The sequence below is a fragment of the Chamaea fasciata genome, unplaced genomic scaffold (assembly GCF_029207755.1).
Source record: "Chamaea fasciata isolate MVZ Bird 193981 ecotype frontalis unplaced genomic scaffold, bChaFas1.0.hap1 SCAF_9, whole genome shotgun sequence".
In the NCBI taxonomy this organism is placed as follows: Eukaryota; Metazoa; Chordata; class Aves; order Passeriformes; family Sylviidae; genus Chamaea; species Chamaea fasciata.
In genome coordinates, this window is record NW_027094094.1 from 16,131,609 (window position 1) to 16,159,238 (window position 27,630).

Consider the following 27,630-nt stretch of genomic DNA (forward strand, 5'->3'; position numbering starts at 1 on the left):
CAAACGGCGTTGTCCCAAGTCGCGCTCCCCCGCCCTCCCCGGGCTCCGCGCTGTCCCCGGAGATGCTGCCCGGGCGAGGCACCGGGCCGGGGCTGCGCTCCCCGCCCCGCTCGGAGCGCGGCCGCGCTTCCCGCGCCGCGCGGCGCGCCCGGGGCTCAGCGGGGCGGGGGGCGCGGGCCCGCATTCCGATGCGGTGAGGCAGCCGGGCCCGGCCCGCCCCCGCCCCGGCCCCCGCTCGCGGGGCGCACACGGCGATGGCGCTGGAGCGGCTCCAGCCGCGCCAGACGGCGCCGCTACTCCGCGGCGCGGAGGCGCGGGGCTGGGGCGCTTGGCCGACGGCGCCCGTTTGCGGGAGGTAGGAGGAAGCTCTTCCGCGGGCGGCTCCGGCCGGCAGCTCCCAGCGGCGGGACGGGACCCGGGACGCGCTCTGTGGCTCCGGGAGTCCCCTCAGCGGGGCCGGGGCCAGCGGTTCCCGCTGCCGCACTTGCGGGACGTGGAGCGCTCCACACGCCGCCCGCAGCGCGCCGTGCCTGCGGGAGCGCGGGGCTGCACGGGGCAGGACAAGGAGGAGCTGCCGCATCCCGTCTGCCTCCTGTGCGGGGGATGTCCTCAGCCACCCGTCCCGAGCGAAGTCATCCGGTGGGAGAAACCCGCTCTCCACCACCGAGCAGGGGCGGTCCCGGGGCAACCCTCGCGGGCGGCCCCGCGCCCTCTGCCCGCGGCTGACTCAGCCGGCGGCGCTGCCCCGCGGCCCCTCCCCAGCTCTCCCCGTCCCTCCCGGGCCCGGCGGGGCGGTGCGCGCCCGCAGCCCCCGCCCCCGGCCCGCAGGGGAAGGCGCCTCGCTCGCTCCGCCGCCCCGGGCAGCGGCGGCCGTGGAGCCCTGGCGAGGCGGGGGCGGCCCCGTCCCGCAGAGCGCTCCGCCGCCGCGGCCCGGCCGCTGGAGTCACCGCCGACCCGAGGAGGAGGACAAGATGCCGGGGGGACGCTGAAAGGTGCGTCCCCTGCACGCCCCCGCCCGCTCTCACGGGCTCTTTCCCTGACTCTTCTGGCTGGCTCTTCTCCGGGGGCTCTCTGGGGCCGGGCCCGGCCCCCACGGCCCTCGTGGCCCCGGGGGCTGCCGCGGGCTGCTCGCTGCGGCCGTGCCGGGGGCGGCGGGGGCTCCACTTTGGGCCACGTTCCGCAGCCCCCCCTGCCCGCGCCCTCCCCGCCTGACCTGCGGCTTACGGGTTCTCCCCGTTCCTCTGGGAGGGTTCAAGAAAACCCCAAATGCAAAAGAAAGTTGGGGTGGGCTGTCCTTATCCCACATGCTAGAAACTGCTCTAAGTTCATCCCTCACTTTCTCTCTTCCACTGCGATTGTCCAATCAATCGTAATTCTTACATTGAAGTCTGGCAAATTTTAGTTGAAGATTGGTGCAGCGCATCGAAGATGTGGTGTTAGAGGGAGCCTGTGGCTGTGGGTGGCGGGGGTGCTGTGTCTGTCTCCCCTCCTCAGTGGGTCTCTGCTCTCTGGGGGTGCAGCAGGCCGTGATACCCAGGCGTGAGCGGGCAATGCATTCCTCCCAGCTCCAGACTTCTCTTTGCCCCACTTGGTGAAGCGTTGTTGAGTTGGAAAGACTCGGGGTCTGCAAACACTTAGAGAAGTAGTTTCGCTGAAGTGTTTGTAGGATCAGGACCAAAGTGTCTAGGTGTGATGCTTATCTGTTCTGCTGCACCCTCTTGAAATGCCACCAGCACAGGTGATAAAGGGAAGAGCCTATACAGGTGACTGTGAACTGGGCTTCTTCTGATAAAGGAAATGAAAGAGCTGGATTAAGAGTGGTAGAGAAATGCCTGAAGGATCAGCTGTACTTCAAGGAATAGTAAAATGTTTTGTTTCATAATAAGGCATTTGTGTAAGGGGCAGAATTGGCCTTCTTATTGTATTTATTATGCTACAAGTTTGATAAAAAGTTTTTCAAGTATTTCTAAAATCCTCTACGTTTGTATGACAAAAGTTTGCTGAATGTTTCCATCCTTTATATTTGTATATTTGAAAGAAGATCAGAGAACCTGCCAATTATGAAGCAGCCACTTAGTAATCATTGCAGAACAGTGGCTGTTGTGTAGTTTAAGAAGTCATGTTTTTCCAGCTACAAATAATCATCTTTGATCTGTGGTATCACATCCCTTAAAAAGTCAGTGACAAACAACCAATGTTTGTGATCATTACAAAAACACTGAAGAAAATAGGTGAGCAGTGAAACATACAAGGTGAAACCAGAAACAGACACTATGTTTCGTGTATTAGGAAGTGCACAAGAGAAATTCCCAAGACATAAAAGAATATGTCCAATCTGCATAAATTTACAGAGGATTACTAAAAGTCTTGCTTTCTTAGTCATCTAAATACAATTCATTCTTGCCGTATTGAGGTAGTAATCTCAGATACTGTAATGAGGTTCATTTGTGTTTTCATACATGGTAAGAAGATTGCTATTAAAATTTTGTGACTGTAGACAAGGCAGTGCAGTTTCTGCCCTCTCAGTTAACATTAATTTCATGTGACGCGTCTTATGCAATAAAAGCGTGGTGTTCAAACCAGAGTCCCAAGATATTAAGAAGGAAAAGAAATGCCACAAGATAAAACTTTCAGATCAAGAAACATGAAAGCCCTACCACAGAATAAAAATTTTCTCAAAACTGTGTTTACTGGAGATCGTAGAGCAAGTTTATGGAGATGATAAGGTAATTTGAGATTTGGGAGATTTGCAATATGAGAAAAACAAATTCTTTCTGTTTAGGTTATCCAAAAGAATGTAATGAAACAATCTGAGCACTATTTGTAAGTATCCGTAGAAGTGAGTATTTCTTTTATCAAAGGGCCGTTTTATTTAAGAGACATATGAATGGTAAGATCCACTAGTGACTAGAACCTGCACGGAAATCCAATATAGGAGCAAGGGGCATATTGAAAAGTGACTGTTCATAAAAGATTGTAGATTTATGACCACTGGAAACATTTTGCTTAAGTTAGCAGCTCTTCCTTCTTTTTTCATTTTTTTTGAGAAGAGCAGCTATGATTTAGCAATAGTTCTTGGATTTGAAATGAGAATTAGTTAAAGGAAAACTTCAGTTATTAAAAAGTCAAAAAGCAATTAATGTATTATTTCATTAGAAGCCCATGATTTGCATAGGGATCTTTTTTATTAAACTAAGGGTTTTTTTAGTTATCAACTTAATTTATGTGCATATTTACAAAAGCACTTCTTTAGGAGTGTTTTCTTTTAAAACAATGATGACCACACTTCAGAACACGGGTTGTCATGTTGTTTCCTGTTTCTACAGCACTTAGTGCAAAATGAATTTTGTGTCACGACTGTGACTCTTAAATTTTATAAATGGCAATGATACGTGTTATTAGCAATAATTCACATCATTTTTTGTGTTTTATATACTTCTTGAAAATATCAGTGATTGAAATGTTGGAACAAATCACGCAGCTCCAGCATGGACAGACTTATTGTCATGCCTACCTGTTCATTGATGGTTTAGCTGAGCAATGGCTATAATTTGACAGCAGGTTAACAGCTCTCTGTACCTTTAATATGCAGTCTGATTCATTTGTAAATAACACTTTTCATCATGTCTCTGTTTTAAAAAACTGTTAGCATGCTAGCATGAAATCCATGTTTTTCCTTAAATTTGTCGCTTCCTGAGCCTTCTTAATTGTTTAGAAGTGTGGCTCATGTACTTGAGGACCTACATGACTGAGTATGTATTATGTCAGAGCAGTCCAGCTTACTCTGCATACTGCTTTATTTGTCTTGGCAAACCTATATATATATATATATATATCTATATATCTGCTTGTGGGTGGGGTTTTCCATAGTCATGGTACTGCCAGATATTGGTGATATTTCAGTCCGTGATTTTTTTGGGCAAAATGTCTATCTGCTGAAACAAGACTTGTGTTTAAGAGCTGAGGATAAAGTGCTGACAGACTTTCTATGAATTTCCTATATTGGGAGGTTGTTAATATTTTTATTCTGTTTCAAGGCACAGAATTTTGGGTTTATTTGGGTTTACTTGAAACAAAGAAGTTAATTTGTAAGTATGTCAATGTGGGATCCAAGTATGGTCCTCTGGTTTTGCATACTCTGTCATGTTGACATGTCTGTGACGACAGAATTAATGTCACTCATTTTAAAGTAGGCCATCCACAATACTTTCTTCTTAACTGCCCAGTCATTCATAAATAATGCAACATGTTCAAGCAAGAGCTTGATATGGCAGCACCTACTGAAACCTGGTAACAAGAGCTAAGAGGAACGAGCTCAACTCCCCACCAGAATTATCCTTCTTCCAGAGCCTGCTACATTGCTCCAATTTCTCAAGTGTCAGTGATGGTGCCACTGGTAATACCAGCTCTTTCAGTAAGTGATTCAGAGCAGCAGGGACACAAACCTTGTGGAGTATGTGACATGCCCTACGGAGCTGCCTCCTGCATTCTTTACATCCGAAACTCGTGTGTACTTGGCTTAGCAATGGCTATAGAGACAGTGCAGGCTTGAGTCTTGTACAGGGAAAGTATTCTGTGGGCCTGTATATATACACTGTGACATTTTACTCCCAGTAGTCCCAGGCATATCATAACAGTTTAAATAGGCTGTCCTCTGGGATACTTTTTATTCTACATTGCTGTCAGTAAGTAATGTTTGATAACTTGTTTCAGCATTTTCTGTAGTGCCTGCCCATTAAAAGTAAATTCACTGCATGATTGTATTTGTCAGTTGTAACATTTCATAAGTAATTAAAAAATTAAATGCTCAGGCATTTTCAGTATTCCTAGTGTTACTTATTTCAATGTTTTAAATGAGACAAAAAAAGTAGAAACACAGAACGAATTTGAAGCTACCATTTGAAAATATTTCTTTTTGGGGTAATGGTTTTATTCTATTAGTATGCGCAAGTGCTGCATAACTTGCATCTAATAATAGTGTGTTTTCTTAAACAGATGACTCTCCAGTTGCGTTGACCTTGCCTTGTGTAGTAGGACCTTGCTGTCTGCTGTTTCAGACAATGCTCTGGTGTGAGATCTCTCCTCCCACAGTATTTTTCTCTGTCTGTGCTACAGCATACAGCAAGAATGCTGCTGCAGTGATCTTTGGTATTTGAGGTTTTTGTTACACTGCATCTTCTTTCAAACATTTTCATAATGCATTCCTTTACTCCAAGTACAAAACTCTGTTGCTTGGATTAGGTTAATTTCTTTCTGTAGCGGTACAAATACCTTTCAGCACTGTTTTGGGGAAAAACAACTTGGTTTCTCTTTGGAATTTAGCAAGATAAAAAAGGGGTCATACCCATACAAAGCTACTACTTTGTACACTACCAACAGTTCACATCAGAGAACAACCTGTAGATTTCTTCTTGAGGAACTTTCGTGATATGAATACCCCCTTTTAAATTCCTTTAGGGTTTTGGATTTTTAGCTATGTACCAAATTACAAGGGAAAAGGAAAACCCAGTGTTGTGATATCCAGGCTGGTTTGCATTTTGAAGATGATATTCTGCTTCTGTTTTAATTTTAGGTAATTTTCATACTCTGACATTTTTCTAAGATGTATTTTCAACCAGTTAGTTATTGTTCAGTTTGGACAAGTATGGTAAAATGCATTTATAATCAGATTGCTGCATCGGTGGACAGAGATTACTAATAATTGGTTAGTATTTTTCTAACTTTTCTAGAAAAAGTCATACTTCAGTGACTTTCAAGTGTATCAGGTGTTTTGTGAGTACATGCATTGTTTCTGTTGGAAGCTGTGGGAAGATAACCTCATTGCAGGTATTTCTTGTGAAAGCTTTAAGTTACTGATCAGTCAATATGCACCCATTTTATTCAGCACACTTGTGGGAAGCAGTAAACATGGAGGAGTATCTCTGCAAGGCTGGAAGCTCCTGGGCTGCAGGCGGGGCTGGCAAACAGGCCGAGTCCCTGCCGGGATCTGGAGTTCATGTTCCCTCCTCAGCTGTGCCACAGGCCATGGTTTTGTAACATATTCAGTGGCAGTGGTGTCAAGGAAGACCAGGCAAATAATGCTTCTTGTAATCTTTCGTGTTATGCTACTTCTGCATTTTTTAGGTGAAGAATATTTCTTAAGATGGCTCCTTTAGAGCCCTTGAAGATTTTCAGTGCAGTATGAATAGTTTGTTGTTTGCATTTTTATGCCCAAACAACATACAAAAAGGGGAGAATTTTGCATAATTACCTTTGTTCTGTTATGATTGCACCTTTTTTTTTGTTTTCTTTATAATTAATTTATGGAAGAGACAACAAAAAAAGAAACAATAAAATTGAACAGTTGGACACCTGTTTGAAATATTTTTGTCCTAAGAGCCACTCAGAATGTTGCTGTCATTACTGATTTGAACATACATGTCTTCTCATTCTGTGCATTTATTTAGAAAAGTATAAGCAAGAAGTTCTACTTCAGTGGTGGAGTTCACTCAGTAGACTTAGAAATGAAATAGGGAGAAACAACGTAAAAATTGATTGTTTTCATATGTGTGTCATTTACTAAAACCTCCATGACAGTCCCACTTAGAGGCATTCCTTATATCATTAGACTGGGTAGTTTAAGTACAATTATAGAGTTTTTTAAATTTGTTTTTCTGTTGGATGGATTTAGAAAGTAGCTATCAGTATTCCATCATCTCGTGAAATTATATTAGCTTAGGCCAAGTCCATGTAGCATTGGGTACTGTTGTTTTCATTGTGGTACTTGTTATGCCTTTGTCCCCCTAGTTAAAACAGATTTCAGAGACTGTAGGGCAAGATTCCAGTACGTGATTTATCTTGCAGTATGAAACAGAATTGTTTATTAATTCTTTAATTGTTTTTTTTTTTTAGATGTGTCAGGTAGAAGAAGAAGGTGTTTTTATCTACCTAAGCCAAACTCGCCTTCTTGGTACTTAAGCAGAAAACATTTGTAGATAAAGGTCTAAAGTTGAAACTTGTTTGGAAGTGCAGTTAAATCCCCAAATGCACTGTTCAGTTGTTTCCATTCTCACCTACCTTTTCTAAAAGAAAATAAAAGTTAAGTGTATTTGTAGTACCCTGGTATAGGAATGCTGTGATCATTAAAAGACCTAGCTTTAGCAGCCAGTTTCAATGTGGAGAAAGAGTATAAAATTAATACTGTTCGTTCTTGTTTGTGATAAGCAGATATCGTCAACTACCAATCTATTTGCACAGATTAAATTTGTTTATAGATAGTTACAGAAACATTTTGGATTTGCTATAAAGAAAGAATATTCTTGTAAAATGTTAGTTTAGGACCACGACTAAGGCATTTCTGAGTCTCTTAAATTATTCAATGCCCTTTTTTTGTTCTTAGTGGTCAGCTGAAATTTTTTCTTGTTCCAGCAAATTCTGAGCTATGGCAAATGTTTTTTCACTGGATCCCTGTGTCACTCAATTATGAGCACTTTTTGGAGAAATGTTGTTCTTACTCTGATTATGTTCGTGCAGCTAATTCTGAAACTCTGTCTTAAAACTAATTATTTGTAGTAGGAGATATAAGGATTTGAGGAATCAGAGAAAACAGAATCTTGTTTAAATTTTTTTAGATTCATTTATATAAAGCAATGTACCTTGGAAGTCAGCAACATTTTGGGTTGAAATGGTCTTTCTGCTTTACCAAGATAAGAAAATAATAAAATTTTAGATTCACTTTGGAGGAATTAGGAAAATAATGGGGCAATTTATGATATTAGTAAATGGATAATATCTTCAATTGAGATGTATTTTCACTATTTTGTCTAGTCATTCCAGTCCATTCTGGGAACATGCCAACAAACTGATTTTATTATGAAAAATGTGTTGTCAGCACCGTTAAGAGCATCAAATTCCAAAACCTTGTTTTCCTTCTGTGGAACCTTCCTTTTTGTCTTAGAATTATTAAACCATTATTGCTCCCATTTTCATTTTGTTTTTATAAATAAAGGTTCTGTTTTTAAGGTTCAGATTATGAATAATGGCATTATTAGTACAACTAGGGCTTCTGGAAAAACAGTGCGTCTGAGTACATGACTGTAAGAATTGGTGATACTGGGAATTCTCTTTAGAAATTAATTCTTTATACTTTGTGAACTGTGATTCTAGATTTGCAAGCCAGGTTCAGTAGTGGTGTGTAGAAATAAACAGTTCCCTAGACAGCAGGCTATAAAACAGGTCAGTGTTAAAATATGCAGTAACATCTTTCAAATGTCTGTATAGTATTAGACTATTATGCCTGCCTGAATTCTCTTTCAGGATTCAGATCGTAACATTTGTTTGGTGTTTTGTTACCTGATATGTGTAGGAATGGTAGAGATGCACAGACAGTAATGGGTTTTCTAGAGGACTTCACTTCCACCCTCCCAGAAGAGGGAAGTTTGTGTATTCTCTTAAAATTTGCGAACATCATTCTACTTTGCCCAAACCTTAACTTCATGTTTGTGTCATCCCCTCGTTCCGTTCCGCAGACTCTTTATTCTGTTATGGAAGTTGATAATGAAAGTGTTTATCCATAACAGTCAGTTGTCTTGTTGGCTAGATACAGAAAGCTGGTTTTGAGGCCAAAATTTCTGATTTTAGCCTCAAAAGATACTGTACCACGGTTACAACAGTGCAGCATAGTATTATCCTGTATAACAGCTTCAGTGCACCCCTGAACTTCATTTCAACCATGGTGCTTTACAGAAAGCTGCATACAATTGACTTATGAGTTAGTGGGAGAGCTGTAAAAATATTTGAGGAAGGTGTGTGCACAGATTTAAAGCAAAGAAAATTGTTTGGTATGACAGCATTGGAGCTCTGAGGTTGATGTTGAAAAGAATGGAAAGCCCTGGACAAAAGAAAGAAACCCCAGCCTTCACTTGCTTATTCTTGCTTGAATTTACATTAAGCAAAACCCTCCCATACCTTTTCTGTGCATTTGAGTCAAAGAAATCAGTGGAAAATTAAAAAAAAAAAAAAAAAAAAAAGCCTTTGTATCCTGGTTTTCCTGCCTTACCCATTTTGCTTACAATAAAGCTCTATTCTGTGAGCAATCATATGCATCCCAATAAAGGTTTTAAAGTTTGAATTGAGACAGAGACTGTCTCAGCTTTTGGCCAGCAAATGCAAAGAAAGTTGGCCATGTTCCCTGTATTTGCCAGAAAAGCATGAAAGCTGGGGCCCCTCCTCTGTCAGAGAAAAAGGGAAGTTCTGATCTTTCTGCATACAGATTTTTGGAAGTACTGAGTCCTTGACATATTCTTGGTATGACTTGTCTGTCTCTTGTTTGCTAGATGTGACCCAAAGCCCCCAAGAAAAGACCTTTCATCTACAGTGAAATCGTATAGATTAGCATGGGCTTTTTCCTCTGATTATCAGCTTGGTGATACTTTTTTTCCCCCTCTAGTTGCAGTCCTAAATATCAACAATTAATTCCATATCTACAGAATTACAGTTTTTGTGCATGTGGCTTGTCTTTCATGCTACTAAACCTAAAGACCTAATTGCTTACTTTTTCAATATTTGATGTACGTATGCGTGTGTAATTAAAAAAGCATAGATATTGTATTATTTATTGTATGTTTATGTGTAGGCACTTCTAGTACTTGGTTTTCTCCTGTTCAAGGTTTAAAACTTTGAGTGTTCAGATAGTCTGACAATCCCTTGGATGATGTATGACTATATAAAATAAGAATATTAAGTTATGAGGGAGAGTATCCATAAAATTTAGACTTATTTTTAATATGTTCTGGTATGGTTCAAAAATATTTAATTCATTATTGTCAAATATTTGAATTTAAGTATTAAAAATCAGAATATGGGGTTTAGAATTAGTACATAATAATATCTCTTGCACATTCTTTTTACCATAACTATCTAAGATTATGTAAATGTTGCTGTGTAATTTTTTTCTGGTGAGTGAATCATGAAAACTAAGCAAGTGCTTTGGTTTTTATGGGTGTTATAGGCAATAATAATGCACACCTGGATTATGTACAACTATTATTAAGTTAGATAAACAGTGTACACCCAAACTGCTGGCTTTTTCTCTATAGTTACATTTTCTGTAGTGGGTGTAATTTTTCTTTTTCAGAGAAGTCCTATGTAAGATCAGAAGTGCAGAAATGCATACATTGTGTTTTCAAAAACATTAAAATGTTGTAGTACTACTAGCCTTATTACTTCCATAGCTGTTTCTCCTTTTAGAAAAGCATTAGAACGCTTAAATAAAACCAACCAGCATTAATGAGCAAAATACACCAAAAAACTGTACAGAATCCTTGAATACTTCAGTGTGAGGAGTGTGCAGTCTGTTTCTAATTTAATTTGTTCTCAGATTACTCTCGTGAACTGTTTGAAGTTTGTCAAATACTTTGCGAGGTCTAAGGTAGATTTTGGGTTTGAAGGTAGAGCTTGCCTTTTCTAAACTAAATTTCATTCTACTGATTTTATTTTTCTTAAAGGTAGGTAGAAAGGGAAATCAGTAAGAAGGTGTCTTGAAACAGTGGGTCTCAGTGTGACACAGTCCCCACTAAATTAACAGGAACAGGTCTATAAAGAGGTACTTACAAGACTGCAAGATAAGCTCATAATAAAATAAGAGGACTACTGCAAAAAATTAAAGAATCAAGAAAAAGAAAGTCCAGAACTTGAAGGAAAAGATGGAAATGAAAAAGATCCACAGGAGCAGCTAACTGTTTTGAGGTGTGGCAGCAGCATGCCTAAGAAGACGGATGAACGATATTTAATTTGAAATCTCAAAGGACAGGTTAGTCTGCATTCATTTAGGTGTACTGGTTTTATAAGCTCTTTCTTCAGTGGTCATCTACTGTTATCCATGAACTTTATTCTACATGTACAGGTACTATATCTTTATACCTCATCTCCACCGTTTCTCACATAACCTTGTAAGAAATTGACTTTTCCTTGTTGTCTTTCTATCAACCAGAAAGTACCAGAGAGGAGAGCAATACTATCCACATTAGAAACTGTTGCTGTTTGAACAAGGATCTCCATACAGTATGCAAGATACTGATTTGGAAAAGGGAGAGCTGCAGTCTGCCTGTTGCACCTTGTGAGTGTTGGTACAGGCAGTACCCCACTAAGCTGCTATTTGTAAACATTTCGTATCATCACTGAACTTGACCAGTTGCTGCAAGTCACTGATAGGCATCACCTTGCAAACTGTCTTGAAGCAGATTTTTGGTTTTGCACCATTTTGAAACATTACATAGATTTTTGTTGCAAGCAGAGCACTGTTGCCAGCATCAGCCATTGTTTTTTTCAGAACTGTGTAGACTGCACAGACCATTAGTTTTCCTTGTTGCTTTGCCTCCCTTCAGGGATCTTTTCTCGTGCCAGTTATTACTTCATAACGCTCTCAGCTGCCTGCTGGGGTCATCACTGGTTTGAACGGTCTGTCCTGCAGGTGAGCCTCCTCCTGCACTAGTCTGCAGGGTTTTCCCCTCAGTGGGATGAAGTCACTGTTGTCATCTTGCCCAAGAGAAGTCCGATTACAAAGCCTTGGACTGCTCCTTATCTTTCAGTTTGCTGCTTCACTACTAGCCTGATAGTGTTTGATTCAGCGTTTCAGAGTAACCTCCTCATCCCTCCTCTTGGTAACACTGAAAATTCCATATTCATAGTGCTGTTCGAGTATTACTTGATAATTAATTTCCCTCAAGTTCTTTTTATCATTTGTGGTTGTGCCTGATGGTGAGACCAATGACCTCTTGTGCTGGGGAGTTACAGGAGGGGTCAGTGGGAGGACAAGCCAAGGGCTGAGACTCTGCTGCTGCAGTCCACGTGGGTCAAGAAAGGCACCAGTGCGTGAGCTGGGTCCTGATTCTGATCTGATGAATCTGGTCAAATGGTCAAGAGCTGCAGAGAGCAGGGCCAGAGCCCAGAGATGTCAACAACATAGCTCAGCCAGAACTGGGGGCAGTCCTGAGCTGAAATGGTTCCTGGGCCTGCTGTGGGCGATTGCAGGTGGGGCTGGTTATGGCATTTAAGAACTTGGTGTTCTCGAGGCCTTGACAGTGCCTCTGATAAATACCCACATTGATCCCATCCTGGGTTAACATCACGGAGTGCTGTGCTGGTGGCAGCATTTGTTCGTCATTATCATGCCCAAGTACGTTACAGAAAACACAGTGGTTTGGTCTTCAACTCTTACAGCAGAAATAACCTTGAGCATTTCAACATATGTTTGCTGGCTCATTATCTTTTACAGTCCTTTTGTGGTTGTGTTCTTTGGCCTGTTTAACTGTGGCACCAGTTGCTTCCTCTGTGGTGCTATCCCTTCTCTGCTCAAGTTTAGAGCATGGATCAGGCATATGTGCACTCCTCCCTTCTAGGACCTTTTTGACCTAAATACAGGGAGTAGAGTTGTATTGAGGTAATGTGTTAGCAGCAGGGATGCACAATCAAATGAACACAAACAAATCTTTCTGCTTGACTGAGAAAGTATATATGGAACACCCATTTTTACGTAATACGTTATTACAGAGGCAGACGAGTATAAGAATGTATCCTAGGGTAAAAGAACCAAGATTATTTCCTAGCAGCATTTTAAGATTTTAATGAAACAGTTTTGTTTGGATACTAGCAGACTCTCTGGCATCTATTGCCTGTTAAGTCAAAATAGAAAAAAAAAGGTGTTCTGGAGAAGGAAGTGTAATTTTCCAAATTATAACTGCAGTTTTTAGCCTAGTTTCTTATGGAAATGACTTTGCAAAGCACACTGTATGCCTGTACATATTTTCTTCCAACTTTTAACTTGGCCTGTAGCAATTGGGTTTATTACAAAGTGCAGATCTTGAAAATGCTAGACTCAATAAATTTGATGCAGATGTTGCTCAGGTACAGAAGAGAAGCTCTGTAAATCATTTTGTCTGTGAAGAAGTTGCACATTAGTTGAGGGTCCATACAGGAGAAAATCCTTAGTAATACTAATACCTCAGCTCTAAGAAAGGTTTAGTTGTAAGTGGCATCATGATTATTTCAATTACATTACTTTAGGAGTAACTAAGGTTATAATGCTTGATTATCGTGCATTCTCTTGTTTTAGATTGTACCTTTACCTACTCTACATAAACCTTAAATATTCTCTGAGGTACTTGTCCATCGATTTTACCAACAACTTCATTGGGTTAAAATTCCATCTATTCAGCTGAAAGTACAAGAACTTTTTGGAAATGTAAGAAACTTTGAACAAGTGATTGTTTGTTTTAGACAATATAGAATTAGCTTTTGCCACACATTCTTATCTTAACTAAATTGTGCGGACTGAAGTAGACTAAAGTCTGGCATAAAGTCCAATCTCATCAAGGGAACAGATTTTCGTGTTTAGAATTCTGTATTCTTACTATTCCTGAAGCAAGGAGCTGGACTGTACTACCCATGAGTGACCTGTTTTATGATGACTGAACTTAATTTGAATATTTGGTGAAGGTTGTCTTTTTATCCTAAAATAATGGGTGAAGAACAAACACACTTTTATAAGCCACAGGTTGTAAGTACAAGTAGTCAGAAATACTTAATGGACTGCTTTCTTAGAGTCTGAAAGATGACCAGGAAAAGCAAATTAATATCTCCCCAGCAAGGATGTAGGTTTCATTACAATGGTTTAAAGGTTCTCAAATGAAAGGTCACCTAAATATGTCACAATCATTAATGAAGACATGCTATATTAATCTTCAGGCATGTTTCTCCTTCAAATAGATTAAGTTGTTAAAGAAATGCAGCTGGAGCTTAAGGAACATGGAATTTGTTGTGTATTTTCTGTGTTTGACTCCATTTATCTCAGAAGATGTGACAGTATATTATAGAAGAAACTTTGTGATTTTGATCATGGGTATATTTCTGTCCTAGTTACTTATTGAGTGGGATTGAATAAATAGTATTTATAATTTGAATTACAATGAGGCCTACAGGGGTTTTAAAGTATTAAAAAATTTAACTGCAAATGATCACTAAAAGGGTCTTTCCCAACATAATCAATTTTATCTTAACGTAATGAACATCTTGCAATATCCTGTAAAAATAATTTGCAGATGTGTGGTGACTTGGTGCTTACACATTTGATTTTGGCAAGAGCCAACATCTTAGAGATTGTTTCATGGCTTGAATTAGATGTCAGGGCAGGCTTTCTCCCAGAGAATGATGTGACTGATGAAACTGTCATAGGAAAAAAATTAATGTAGTCTTGATTTGCTGAGCACATTTTATTTGCTATATTAGAGTAGTGCTCAGTAGTTTTCAGTGTCACAGTGCTTAATATCTAGAAATGTTAGAACAGTAATAGTAGTATAGAAATCGTTTCATGTATTTTCAGGGCTGCTGAATCAATAGTCTTCTGAAATTTCCACATTTTTAAAGCAGTTTATTAATTACAATCTAAGCAAATAGGTTGTTTGCTCTTGCCTGGTTTTGCTCTTACCCTGTTTTTTACTCTTATATTCTCTCTTAGGCATAATAATATGCACAGGACATAGCAGATGTTCAAAAGAGAAAGAATAAGAGGTTAAATATTAAGATTCCTGAATGAATGGCATGAATAGATCAGGAGTGGTATACAAAGAAAATGTATTTTGAGGAAGGGGAATAGTAGTGCAGTAATTGAATAATATCAGCTTTCGGCATTTGAAATAGTTTTCTTTGCTTTTCTCTAACTAAAGTGTAAATGCTTAAATCGACAACTGACTGAACTTTTGTCCTCCTACAGGTTAGCACTTAATTCTTATTTGAAACATATACCAGAGTTTCACACTCAATCTTGTAGTTATGACAGCTGAACAGTAACACAAAAGTTATTCCTCAAGTAATGTTTTAAATAGGACTACTGTGGCTTTGCATACTGTGAGTTGAAGTGTTAGCTTGGGTTTACAGAAGATAAACTGTAGTGATATATGTGCCTTTAACATAGCCTCTGACATTTTAGTGCTCAGAAATATTTTTATTACAGGTTTGTTCTGTTCTCACCAGTGTGGCTTGAATTACAGCTAATGCAGGACAGTGAGAGAGAGGGAAATGAGGGAAGACTTTGTGCTCACATGAGAAAAATGCTGTAAGGAAGAACAAACAAGACAAGGAAATTTAAGTGTTTTTGTTGCTTATTGTGTCATGCCTGGATTGGAGTAATTTTAAAACTTCAGCAGCTGCTGATTTGAAAGATGGTTTATTCAGGGTGACAGTTTCTTATGGCAAAGTGCAGTTGCAGTTTATTGAAATGTATGTCAGTGTTGCACTTTAAGTTCCTTGAAGGCGTGGTTTCATATTGGGTAGAAATGGTAGTGAGCTCACATGGGAAGACTGCTATCAGTGGCACTTCGCTGTTAAGCCGAACTGGGTAAGAAGGAGGATTGCCAGGGCTTGAGATTCCTGCTGGACATGGGGTTTTGCTTTGTGACGTGTACCTCTCTGGTATCACTTTAGGAAAAAGGAGAATGAGAGATAATGGTGTTTGGATATTTGGTAAACAGTTCTTTTCCTCAAGGCTGAACTGTCACAGTGTCAGTGTTACCAGTGTCCAGGCAAATAAACCTGCTGCTGTAGAAACTGGTGTGCTGGTTTCTGTTACTGCTGAGGTGTGCATCCCAGTACAGGGGGTGGAACTTTGCTGGGAGGCATAGGTGGTGCTCCAGGCAGGGTGTGGAGTGGCTGACCTCTGAAGGCTTGGAGCAATTGACTCAGACAAATGGTATCCTCTGGTTAAGGCAGCATCTCCAAAAGCATTTTTCACAGGTGTGGTAGGAAAAGTATGGGGTCAGAGCGTGAAACACACAATTCTGTCACTGGTGTGCCATTGTAAATCTGTGATTGGACATTTTTTACGAGTGAAGGCCAGCAATCCATATCCGACTTACTTTCCCTTCTCATTTAAGAATTCATCTGGCTTTCATCTGGCTTTCTGTAATTTTTCCTGCTCATGTACTTAGTTTGTGTGTACTAAGGAGTCTTTGAAGAGAGAATTTTTTTAAGGATAAAATGAAGATATGAATGATAGCATTGGGTTCAAGGGTACCATAAAGTTTTCAAAGGTGGACAAAGCTTTGAAATAGGATGGTGGCTGAATTATTTTTAAGTCTGAAGCTCTAGGTGTTTCAAAGGATCAGAATGACTGATTGTTGGTACTCAAACACACACTCAGTGTGTGGGCAGTCCTGTGAATGTGTTTCTTGCTGTTCACTTCAGATTATGTGAGTAATTCCAGTGAAGCAAAGGATAACATCTGAATTTTGAAAAATACTTGATCATTTCAGCTAGTACCAATCTTACTGTTCGTTACTACAGTTACTACAGTTACTAAGTGATGGAACTTGCCTTATGGTCTTTGATTTGTTTTGGTTTGTCCTGTTTTTTAGTTGTAACTTGTGTTGCTTGAACCTCTCAGGTTTTTATACTTACACGTCTATAATCCTATAGATCGGTATGTACTTGATGTATATCCGTATTGTATTTAGAATGTGTTTGATTACTTATTTAAGCTGTCTCATTGTGAGATGCTGCAGATGCATTTCTACTTTGGCCTTGGATTCTCCCTTAGTCTCCACCCGGCTTTATGCTTATGCTATCTCTGTCAATTTACATGACTGAATTGTGAGCAGCATCAGGTAATTCTGCCTGAAGACTCTTCCATCCTCAGTTAGTTTTCCTCTGGATTAGTTGATTCTTCTCCCTGCAGGAGCTCCTGTTCAGGAGATAGCTCATTGTGAGTGACAGGGAATGGGGAATGAGGGAGCAGCTGTTTCGGCTAGAGCTTGCCAGTAGGTTGGCTTAAACCTCAAACCTCATTTTTAATTGTTTATTTTTCTGCATGGGTTGTATGATTATTTTTTAAATTTTCAGATCTGAAAATAAATCCTGATGCACTAGTGCATTTGTTTTTTACATGCTTAAAAATTACTTTATTTCTCACTGCATTTCTTATTTTTCTTCTGTATAAGCATTATTTATCCTTGTCATTTGTATAATGTAGTTTATTGTCAGTAATTTTCTTTTCCTTTATATTTTGTCTAATCTTTCTAAGAGATCTGCTTAACAGTGACAAGTCTGTTGAGTTCTGTGCCTTGAAGATTTTTGTTTTTAATTGTGCTGCACTTTGTTTTCCTGTGAGTGACTCAGTGCTTGAAAATCTTTTTTATGCATTTAACTGTTTTCACGTTCCTCAAAAAATTAAGAAAAGTTATTCCAGAAGTAGTTGTTCAAAGGTGGAGAAGAATTATTCTGCCTTTAACGGCTGGAGTTGTTGTGCATCTCAGGTAGCAGGACTTGTTCATCCAAGTGTTGATGATGAAATTACAGCTCCCAGGTAAGGTCACTTAGCATGAAATTCAAGTAACCATTAAACAGAAAGTTTAATAAAGCAGCTTATTGCAGATCAGATCTAGAAAGAAATACAGAATTGATCCTGACAGTAAGATAAAGGCAGTTTTAGCTTCTCTCTGTGCATCTCATTGTACAGAAAAGGAATTTCTGTAAAGAAATGAAGAGTGGAGCTGGTATCCGGCAGAAGATTCACATTCTTCCTGATGTAGTGATGAAAATGATGAGGCAATTGAGAGGGTTCACCATCTGGCAGGCATTTGCATAGTTTGAGACATCTAATACACAATCATGTTTAGATAAGTATTCTAGAAATTAGAAAAAAGACTCTAACTTGACAGGACATATAAATACTGTAGTTCTTTGAGATTTTTTTGTTGTTGAAACACAGATGCTGGTGGTAAATCTGAGGTTCTGCATGATGCTCTATGCCAAATCAAATGTTGTTATAACTTGCTTCCAACTGTTCAAATAGGATTTGTGCACATCTTGAGTGATTCTTAAGAGTCTAGCTATTTCCTCCTTACTGTTTGCCTGTGGTCCCCTAGGGAGAAGTGAGGTTTAGAAAATGGTGATGACATGTTGGTGCCCTGTTCTTGTACTAGGATCTCCTGCTTGTTTCTGACATAAAACACTATAATGAAAAACTAATAGTGTGCATGATACAACATAAATTACAGAGGACTTAATAAATGTGATTTCTTATTCTGTTCAAGGAATTGGTCTGGAACAGACTATAGCTTATCTACTAAAAAATTAAGCTCATTATTCTTTTTTAATTGTAAATGGATAGTTCTAATATGCAAAACATTTTCGTCATAAATCAGTTTTCTCCTTAAGAGCTTGAACTGGGATTACAGTTGTCAAGCATAGTTGTTGGGGTGATGTGGCAAAGATGATCAATAGTTTTATATCCACTGGCCATGACAAATTATTTCTGTAATTTGCTGTTGCCTGAGAATCTCTCATTAACTGGTTGCTTATACCTTAGATACTATGTAAATACATAGTACTATTTCAAATCACTACGTAATAAAATTATTTGGTTTTTGGGGGGTTTTTGTGTGCTGAAATGTCTTTTGCTTAGGATGTATACCTTGTATACATAGCATGTAGGATGAACATTGAAGATATACTTGTAAATGTCCCAGTGTGGCCAGAATAGATGGGAGGATTGTTAGAGTGCTTGCATTTGTCCTTTAGCTGTTTTGAATCTGTCCCAGTCCAATAGCAGTTAGCCCATGGAAACCACAGTATGTGTTTAGTAATGTCATGTATCTGTTTCAGTCCCCCTTATTCTCTGCACTCATAATCCTGGCCCTAGCAGGCATTCACTGAATTTCCTGTGCAGCTCCCACAGCATCATATATACAGAATTGCATTTGGCATCACTGACAGCACCCAGCTTCTCTAAACAATCCCCATCTTCACCTTAACACCCAGTCCTTACTTGCCTCTCAAGCAGTTGCTACTTGTTCCCACAGTCTGAACAGCATCCTCAAATGTTTGCATGATCATCTTTTCCTTTGACAGCCTAGAATTGAAAGGCTTTCTAATTTACCACATTGTGGGATGGTTCTGGTCCTTCATATGCCTTTGCTAAGAGTAAATAATGCTCTATTCAACGTAGTGTATTTTGTTTTCACTGAAGCAGAATTCTGGCTGACTTCAGAAAGAAATTAGCTTGAGTAATGAGTTACAGGTTAAACAGATAGTAAATCAATACAGTTTTGTAGTCTTTGATTATGTTGGATGTTTTACCTAGTCTGTTGTAGGCTTCAATTCCAGATATCTGGGGAATAAGAAATCATTAAATGTTGAAATTAATTGTTATTAATACTAATTAGAATTACCCTGTACTTGAAGTCTTAAAGTGTATGCAGTCAGTGTAAATGAAAAAAAAAAGTAGTCAAATTACTTTTGTGTCACATGTTTTCAGACTTAATACATTCTGTGAATGCGTGTGCTGAATGGTTGCCAGGTTGTTTATTTTAATTACTCATTTGTCTTTGTTGGCTGACCTCTGCATCCACAATGATTCACTAACGCTGGATCTAGTTTCTTATATTTTTACTTCCCTTTACTGATAGAAGGAGCACATTACATTTCTGACATAACTTAGGCCTTGTAAAATGAACCAGTGTAGTTATTAATGGATTTCATCAGCTAATCTAGCAGCTTTAGAAAATGCCAGCATGTATTGAATACAGTGCAGGCTTTGCTGTCTACTTCAAGTGCTTTTATGTTCAGATTTAACTGTAAGCCAAAATCAGTGTGGATGTTCAACAGGAAGAGTATGCTTTTTGAATAATTTCAGCATTTTTATATGCAAATGCATGCATATGTTTGTATGTGGATTTTATATGAAGATCTAGGCCTTGGCCACCCATATGCAGACAGGCAAGTAAAGGAAGCTGCAGGGAGTGGTAATACTGCAATTCTGCAGTGAGATACAAAATACAGTTTTATTGGTTGAGCTTGTGAGTTTTTTACTTGATAGCATTTTTAACACTGTGTTGTTAATGCACTTCATAGCATGTGTAATGAATTCCATCAGTTTCAGGAATTTGCTGGGCACACTGAATTGAATCTCTTGATCGCAGTGGAAAGCAGACACTGAGAAGAGTATAACTTAGGACACATGAAACCCGTGTCATCTGTTCAGCAGAGCCACAGCTTCAGATATTTTTGCAGTTGTCCGTAGATCAGAGGCTCTACCACCGTGGTTTTTACTTGCTATCGCATGAGGTTTTGCATCATACACTAGACATACCTGACCAAGAGAAATTTTAGGGTGCATTTAGACGTCCAGCAAACATGATCTAAACAGAAGCTTCTACTGAGACTGAGCTTCTAAACTGAGCTTCTACTGTGGTCCCTACCAGGCATTCCTAATATTTTCATTTCATGGAATACAGTGATTATGTATTCCATGAAGTACGAACTGAGCCAGTTTGTTTGGATGAAAAGAATAGTTTTGTGGCTTATCAGCTAGGTGAATCAATTGAACTGTGTGGACTCATGATCTCCAGATGAGTGAGGTGGAGGGAATGGGGGCAAAAAGAGAAGAGTGAGGACAGGGGTAGGCCTACCAGTTTCGGTGGCAGCTACCTGTTAGGTTGACATAGCTGAAACATCAAATTATGTTTGCAAATTGCAGAAATTAGGAGGCATTTTCTTCCCTTCCCTATGCAGCTCATTTTCTCCCTTGTGCTGTTGTAGCACATTAGTACAACCATACTACGAACTAGATTGGGAAAATGTTTTAGCTGTGAAGTAACTTGAGTAAAAAGATTCTTGAGATGGATTGCATTTGCATTGCAGTCACAGTGCAGTGATCACAAGAGGATGGGAACAGCTGGACATGCAGTGGGAGCTTCTTATGCAGACATTATTCTTGATGAATTGGATTTCAAACAGGCACAGATAGAGAAGAGTGATACTGGTAGAGAGAAATGGGCAGGTGTATGTCCTCAGCAGCTGAGGAGAGAGGTGACCAACAGAACCAGTGTTGGGTGAGATTTGAGATAATTTCTAGAGAAAAGAAAAAGGTCTGAGAGAAGCTGTTTGGGGAGGATGTGTGGAAACACTTTGGTGTAAGAGAGATATGGGAAAATTATGTAGTAGGATGGAGGGCTGTTAAAGATCAGTCCTAATCTCTGAATGAGCTTTGTGGATAGTCAGGGATATAAATGGCCTTCTGGTTTTAGCAAATTTCTGCTTATAGAAGCAAATCAATGATGTGATTATTTTTTTTTTAAAGTTTCTTCATAAAAAAGCAACATAAGTGCATGGTCAATTTCATGATCTTAAAATCATTGTGAGATGTTGAAGTTGCATAATAACATTTTCTTTTTGCACAGTAGTGATATTTTATAAGAGTTTCATATAGCAACAGGTGTAATAAGAGGTATAATATTTGCAGTGACAATCCAATCCATTAATTTTTATTTTTGACTTAGCAATAATACTGGGAGTATGTTTATGAATATATCATGGTGTTAGGAAAGATAAATCAGTAAGATAAAAACATTTCAATAGATCACAGAATTCCTTGAAAAGTCAATGCTGAAGACAGCTTCTAATACATGTGCATATTTTATACCTTTTACAAAGAATTATTGTTACTTGATCTAGCAAGAAAGACACTAAAGAGATCAAGAAAAAATAATCAGCTGCTTCTCCTTCCTAAATTTTTCTCCTTTGAGCAGCATCATCATATGTAGATTTGGATTGAAAGGCCAGTGGTTGCCAGAAAAGATAAGATGAGATCCATCAAGTGTGTTGTGTCAAAAAAGTTATGTTAGCCATCATCTGTGGATTTGAAGAGGAAGGACAGGGAAGAGGGGTAGGAGATCAGAATAAGAAAATTGCTGAAGTGCTTTCCTTTTTTTGTGTGCGTGTTGGTGATAGTGTGAAACTTTTTAAAGTGAAGTAGGTGCGGTTGAAGAAAGTGGATTAAAATCAATTCCAGGGTACAATTTAAAAGTAGAGGGACTACCAGAGAATGTAGACTTAGAAAATTGCTTGAGTGTTGCCTTTTTGTTCTATGTGCTCTACAGCTAAGCTGTTGCAGTGTGTCACTGGCCGCTCTATGGGCTGTGTTGGTAACATGACTCTGTTTTAAGACCCAGGCTTGCCACTCCGTTGAACTACTGCTATCTCCTGCTACACAACTTTTGTATGAATCAGAGCTGTTATTTTCCTTTCTGGTGCTAAATCTCTTTAGTACAGGATCTGAGTTTACCACCTGGAGTCCGCTCTGGCTGATCTGGCATGCACATGCATTTTGTAATGGGTGGAGAATGTAAAACTTGTGGCTCTTTGTTCTCTCTGTCACTTTCCTTTGTGACCCTCCCTGTTGTTAAACCAGTAAAATTGAAATATTGATTGAAGTATGAAATTGCATTTTTTTCCACGCACTTGTGGTAGTTACTGTATGAAGAATTCCCGGTCTAGCAAACTTTTAGGCCACAGATTTGTAGCAAAATGTAACTTGCCTTACATTTGCTGTTCTTTTTTGTGTTCTGACCCTCCAGCCACCCTGGCAAAAATGATACATTTAGTTACACTTGTGAATTTAATTGTGTGGGAAAATAGCTTGTCAAATGTCCTGTGAACTAATGGGCATGTTTACCTTTTGATTTGTGCCAGACTACTTTTGGATGAAGATTAGTGATCAGTAAAAATGAAAGCCGACACTCTAAAATGGATTAAAATAAAATTGTTAATCATCGTTACTTGAGAAGAGTATCAAAACAGATTTTACACTTCAAATTAATTATTGAGCTTCCTGCATTTTATCCCTCCCATAATTTCTAATTCTATCCATTATGGATGATTTAATTATTATGTGTAGCTGAAACAGCGATTTCATCATTTGCCTTAGTTTTCTGCTACTTTTTCCCGTTGAAGTTTTAAAGTTATATATTCTCTTTTTTGGCTTGTTTCTATTGAATTTAGACTGTTCTAGTAAACGTAGGCCTTAATATAACTGCCTACATTTTCCATATTTTTAATAATACACTTTATAGTTTTCAGTGGTAAATGTGATAAATTGAAGTATAAGTGCATTTGTTTAATTCACCATGATTTGTCTAGGCGTGTCTCTTTTAGTCTTCTGTTTCCTTTGTTGAGCTGTCTGTAACATCATATTTTCTGATTCCAAGATTTACGTTTACCATGCTGCTTGCAGGAAAGAAGCTGAGAATTAATGACAATGTTGAAAGGCAGGTTAACTTTTTACCTTAAGGCGTACAAGTAAAGGAGTCAGAAGATTATTTATATTTCAGTCCTACTCTAATTTGTCTTTGTGCTTTTTCAGTTGTAAACTTGTGGCAAAAATACTACGTTTCCTTCATGATTTCATGGTAACAGCATACAGTTTAAGGAAAGCAAAAACCATGTAACACCAAAACAATTGTAGTTGTAGTTCTGAACAGGAAAAGAATTATTTTAAAAGACAGTGTAGATTTAAAATTGATTGTGCTCTTCAAAATGTTTTATCCTGGCTATGAGTCACAAAAAATATGGAAATCACATTTTCTTTTTTCCCTTTTTATTTATGTGTTCATTTTCATTGTTACGACTTCAGAATAATTAGTTTTCTGCAGTCCTGTGGCTTTCCATAGTGAAGTGGAGAAAACTATTTAAATGTGTAAAACATGACAGTGACGTTCCAAAATTCTTCTGTGAAATTCTAAGACAGGTTTAAATGCGTATTTTGGAATTCTCTAGATCTCAGTACAATTAACTTGCATTGTAGTTGTACTTGTGATGGTGGATTTTGTGTCACGGATGCTGTTCAATATATCTATATATGTCTTTTCTTTACAGAAAACCGACTTCTTGGATGCCCTGTGGGGAGATGCATCTGTGACACGGAGTATGTGTTTGGTCATCTACAATCTGAGGCAACAGTGTGTGTGCTATATATGACAGAGGATTAATTGTGGAGAGAGTCCAGCTGAATGGCTACATCATAACAAGGAACTGGTTTAGAAGTGTTAGTGTTTCATGCTGTAATCCAAGTTTGGGAAAGCCTAGTGGCCCAAAAGTTAAAAAAAAAAAAAAAAAAAAAAATTTGTAAAAGCCAGTTCAAAAAGAACAAGCAGTCGATATATATTTTACCATGTGTTCCCTGATTCTTTAGCACTGAATCTTCCATTACGCTGAAATCATGGTATGAGGATTGGTGGAGAAGGTCCTCCCCCCATCCCCAGCACACATCCAGCAACTAAAGACGGTGTCAAGATGACCTCTGAGGAGATGACAGCGTCCGTTCTGCTCTCTGTAGTACAGGGTAAAGTGATAGCTGCCCAGTCAGCTGGAGATGAAAATACTGAAAATGCTTTGGACACCAGTGCTATAAGAAGACATACTGCCGGTTCGGGAAGGCAAACCACACATAATCTGTCTTACTTACACAGACTTGAAGAAGAAAGTCTTCAGGGCTCAGTGCCCAAAATATTCCCTCTGGCCAAAGAACAACTGGCTAAGGACAAGAGTAATGAAAACTTCTGGGAGAGGAACAGCTCCATCTCTGATTCAGTGGAATTTCTTAACATTAACTGTAACATTGTACAGAAAAATTACAAGAGCAATATCCCGTGCAGCCAGTTGTATCAATCTTGTGCGCCGTTAGCAGGGGAAGAGGCATGCCTGGAAACTGGAATTCCTGTTTCGCTGGAAAGAGCCATGCTTGCTGAAATTCAGTTGAAAATGAATGGACCTTCGTTAAGAAGCCAGACAGCAGTAAATAAGAATGACAGCAATGATCCTGATAAAGTGGCCTTTTTTCACTTACATTGTGCTAGTGAAAAGAATATATCAGAGGCTTTGTGTGGTTTACACAACAGCTTCATTTTGGATGACTGCTTGCAGCCCATGAGTGATGGTGATGGTAACACCACTGGTTCCCCAGCCTGCACTTGTAGCATTATGCAGTTGACAAATAATTGTGAGAATGAAAATGGGCAGCAGTTGTATGAAGATGCTTTAAGGCATAAGTATTTATGTCTGGAAAGAGCACCACGAAAGGTTAAAGTGGCGTGCTCAGGTCACAACTTCTGTGGAAATAACTTTACTGGAAGAATGCCCTCAAAGCCCTTTCTGAGCCATTTTGAGGACTGTAATGATAACTGTGAAGAAGAGTTGGAAGAGGATTTTTTTAGAAACAAAAAGGAACGTTCTACTCTATTAATAAGACGTTTCTGTAAAAATGATAAAGAGGTTAAAAAATCAGTTTATACTGGAACAAGAGCAATTTTTAGGACTTTACCGTCAGGGCACATAGGAACTGTTGCTTGGAATTATGTTGAGCAAAGAAGAAACAACAGTGGCATGAAGCTTTCTAGGATTACAACAGAACAGCTAACTATAATTCAGTCCCTAATAAAATGGAAATTTAATTCCTGTCTTGAGAAGTCTTTATGGTATGAGGTAAGCTTTTCATAGTGTTTTGCGGGAGGGGGTTTCTTTTTGTTTCCTTGTTTGTTTTGATAACATGTTGACCTTTTGATTTAAAAAGTGTCTTCAACTTAGTAACACTGAATGGGATATTTCACTTACTTAACATGGTATGTGCATGGTACATTTAAGTATCATTAAAAGTTTTATGGGAGAGAGATGGGACAGTGTTTTGTAGCTGAGATAGCTAGAGGATGTGTTTATATTTCCTCGTTGGACATTTCCAATTTGACACGAGTTCCTTAGCTTTTCTTGTGCTTGCCTGTTTAATCACTTTCCACCACCACTGTATAATAGTGAACATACAGCATTTTGGCATGGGAGAGCTTTGATTTGAAGATTTTTTTTTGTAGTCTATATGTATGAACTCAGAAACAAAAGTGAGTAATTATTTAAATAGAAAATGTTCTGCCTACAAGTCAGCAAAAGATAAACAGGCACTGTAAAGCACTTTGCATAACGACAATGCACAGAATGTTTTCCTCATGGTCAGAAAAGGTTTAAAACCACGTGTTTCTAAGTCTTTCTTCATCCAAATGGACGCTAAAACTTTTTTTCTTCTTATCAGCCTCTGTATCCTTCTGTATGACCAACCTCCTTCTGTATAACATGCATCAAGTTCTCTTAGCATTCTTTTCTTGTTATTGTAGTGTCAAATATTGTTTCTGCAATAATATTTGTATGTGTTTATGGCTTATATCATTAGCATTATAGATGGATTTACACAAACATAGAAATTAACTTAATGGATGTGACAAATATATGGACCTGTTGAACATATGCACTGGGTTAAAATAATTTAATGAATTATGGGCATTTTGTAGGAATCTCTCATGCTAATAATCAAAGAAAGAAGGAAAAGTAGTAAATGAATGTGGTAATTTGTTCTTCCTTTCCCCTTATCTCACCCTTTGAGCATGCATTCTGTTTGGAACAGCTAAGCGAACAGTAGTTCTGTTCTTCAAGAGGAAAAAAAAGTTGGAGAAATTAAGTTTTCATAGCAGTACTGGTGTAACATGGAACAATAGAGACCTTTATGTTTTAAAGTAGGAAAATGTGGGTCTCATTTGTGCATATCCCTTACATAAAAATTCTAGCACTAATAAAGGAGAGGCAGTGAACTGTCGTCTAGTTGAGTGATTTTTTCTTTTTTCTTCCTCTCCACACTGAGGTGGGTCTAAGGATTTGTGGTGTAGAGAAAATACATGGTGTTACATTTTTCTTCATGTAGCGTATTATTACTGTTGATAGGTATTTCATATGCAGATTTAGACTCTTCTGGGTTTAATGTATGTGTTGTATGAAGAGAAAGTCTTTATCTTGATTTTTTTTTCTAATTTTGCACTTAGTTTTTGTAGCTAAATACAGCATTTATCCTTATCAGATGGGTGTGTGTAACATGGCTGTTGTATCTGTTCAGGAGACATTTGCTTGTCTGTGTTGGAGCAGTGCAAGCCCCTCACATTAGTATGTATTAAAGAAGTCAGAAGTGCTAAGAATTTGCCCTAGAAGGAGATCATGGTAGTGTTGGCTTTGCTTGAGCAGGTATCCACTGCTTGGGTTCAGCTCAGCTGCACTGTGTAAGCAATCTGACTAATTCCCAGAGTCATTTTCTGGGATCTGTGAGATGTAAGGTTCATAGGGCTGAAATACACTCTTCCTTTTCCTGATATGATGGTGGTTTAGGTGTGGTAGTAATTGACAAAAGTAACCCTGTCCAGCATTGACTAAGATATGAAATCTGGGCAGCTCACTAGACTCTCACCGAGCGATTCTCTCAAGCCACGGAAGTGACTTCAAGATCTGCAGATGGCAGCTGCAACAACATAGTTGCAGTGCATAATAGCTGAATTCTTTAGTTAAGCTTATTTTGTAGGCGTCAGTAGTATCTTTGCTGTGTCATTACATTCCTAGTGCCAGTAGTTTGAGCTTTAAGAAGCAAGAACTCTGCTGCCTTGCTCAACTCTGCTCAGATAGAAGTTAGCACTCTAATATACCTGACATTCTTCATAGTTGCTAAGGCACTACTAAAATGCCAAATACTAATTAGGCAGCAGTTAAAGGAAATATTAATTGCACCACATCTGTTGCCAGGTAGAATAGTGATTCTATAATAGATTTATCTTGTGGGAGTGTTTCATAATTCATGTAATGATTTGGTATAGTAGTTCAGCATTTGTTAGCATCAGGTTTTTGGCTTTTTTTCCCTGGTAGTGCCCATGGTGTTTTTATGACTCCTTTGTTAAATGAATGTAATGAAAGGATTTGTGATATGCATGGCTAATGTAAGGAGTCTTGTGTTAAGATTTCTTTGTT

General features: G+C 39.1%; 1 protein-coding gene across 2 annotated transcripts in view; it reads left to right on the forward strand.

The window, feature by feature from the left end:
* The first annotated feature begins 564 nt into the window (after positions 1 to 564).
* PLCE1 (phospholipase C epsilon 1) overlaps positions 565 to 27,630 on the forward strand; it is a 135,834-nt gene continuing 108,768 nt past the window's right edge. Inside the window, exons 1-2 of one of the 2 annotated variants that reach the window (XM_066191211.1) lie at positions 565 to 992; positions 23,683 to 25,287. In XM_066191211.1, coding sequence (XP_066047308.1) covers positions 24,031 to 25,287 — 1,257 coding nt within the window. In that variant the 5' untranslated portion in view covers positions 565 to 992; positions 23,683 to 24,030. The remainder of the gene's footprint in view (positions 993 to 23,682; positions 25,288 to 27,630) is intronic. The other variant, XM_066191212.1, reaches the window with a different exon arrangement.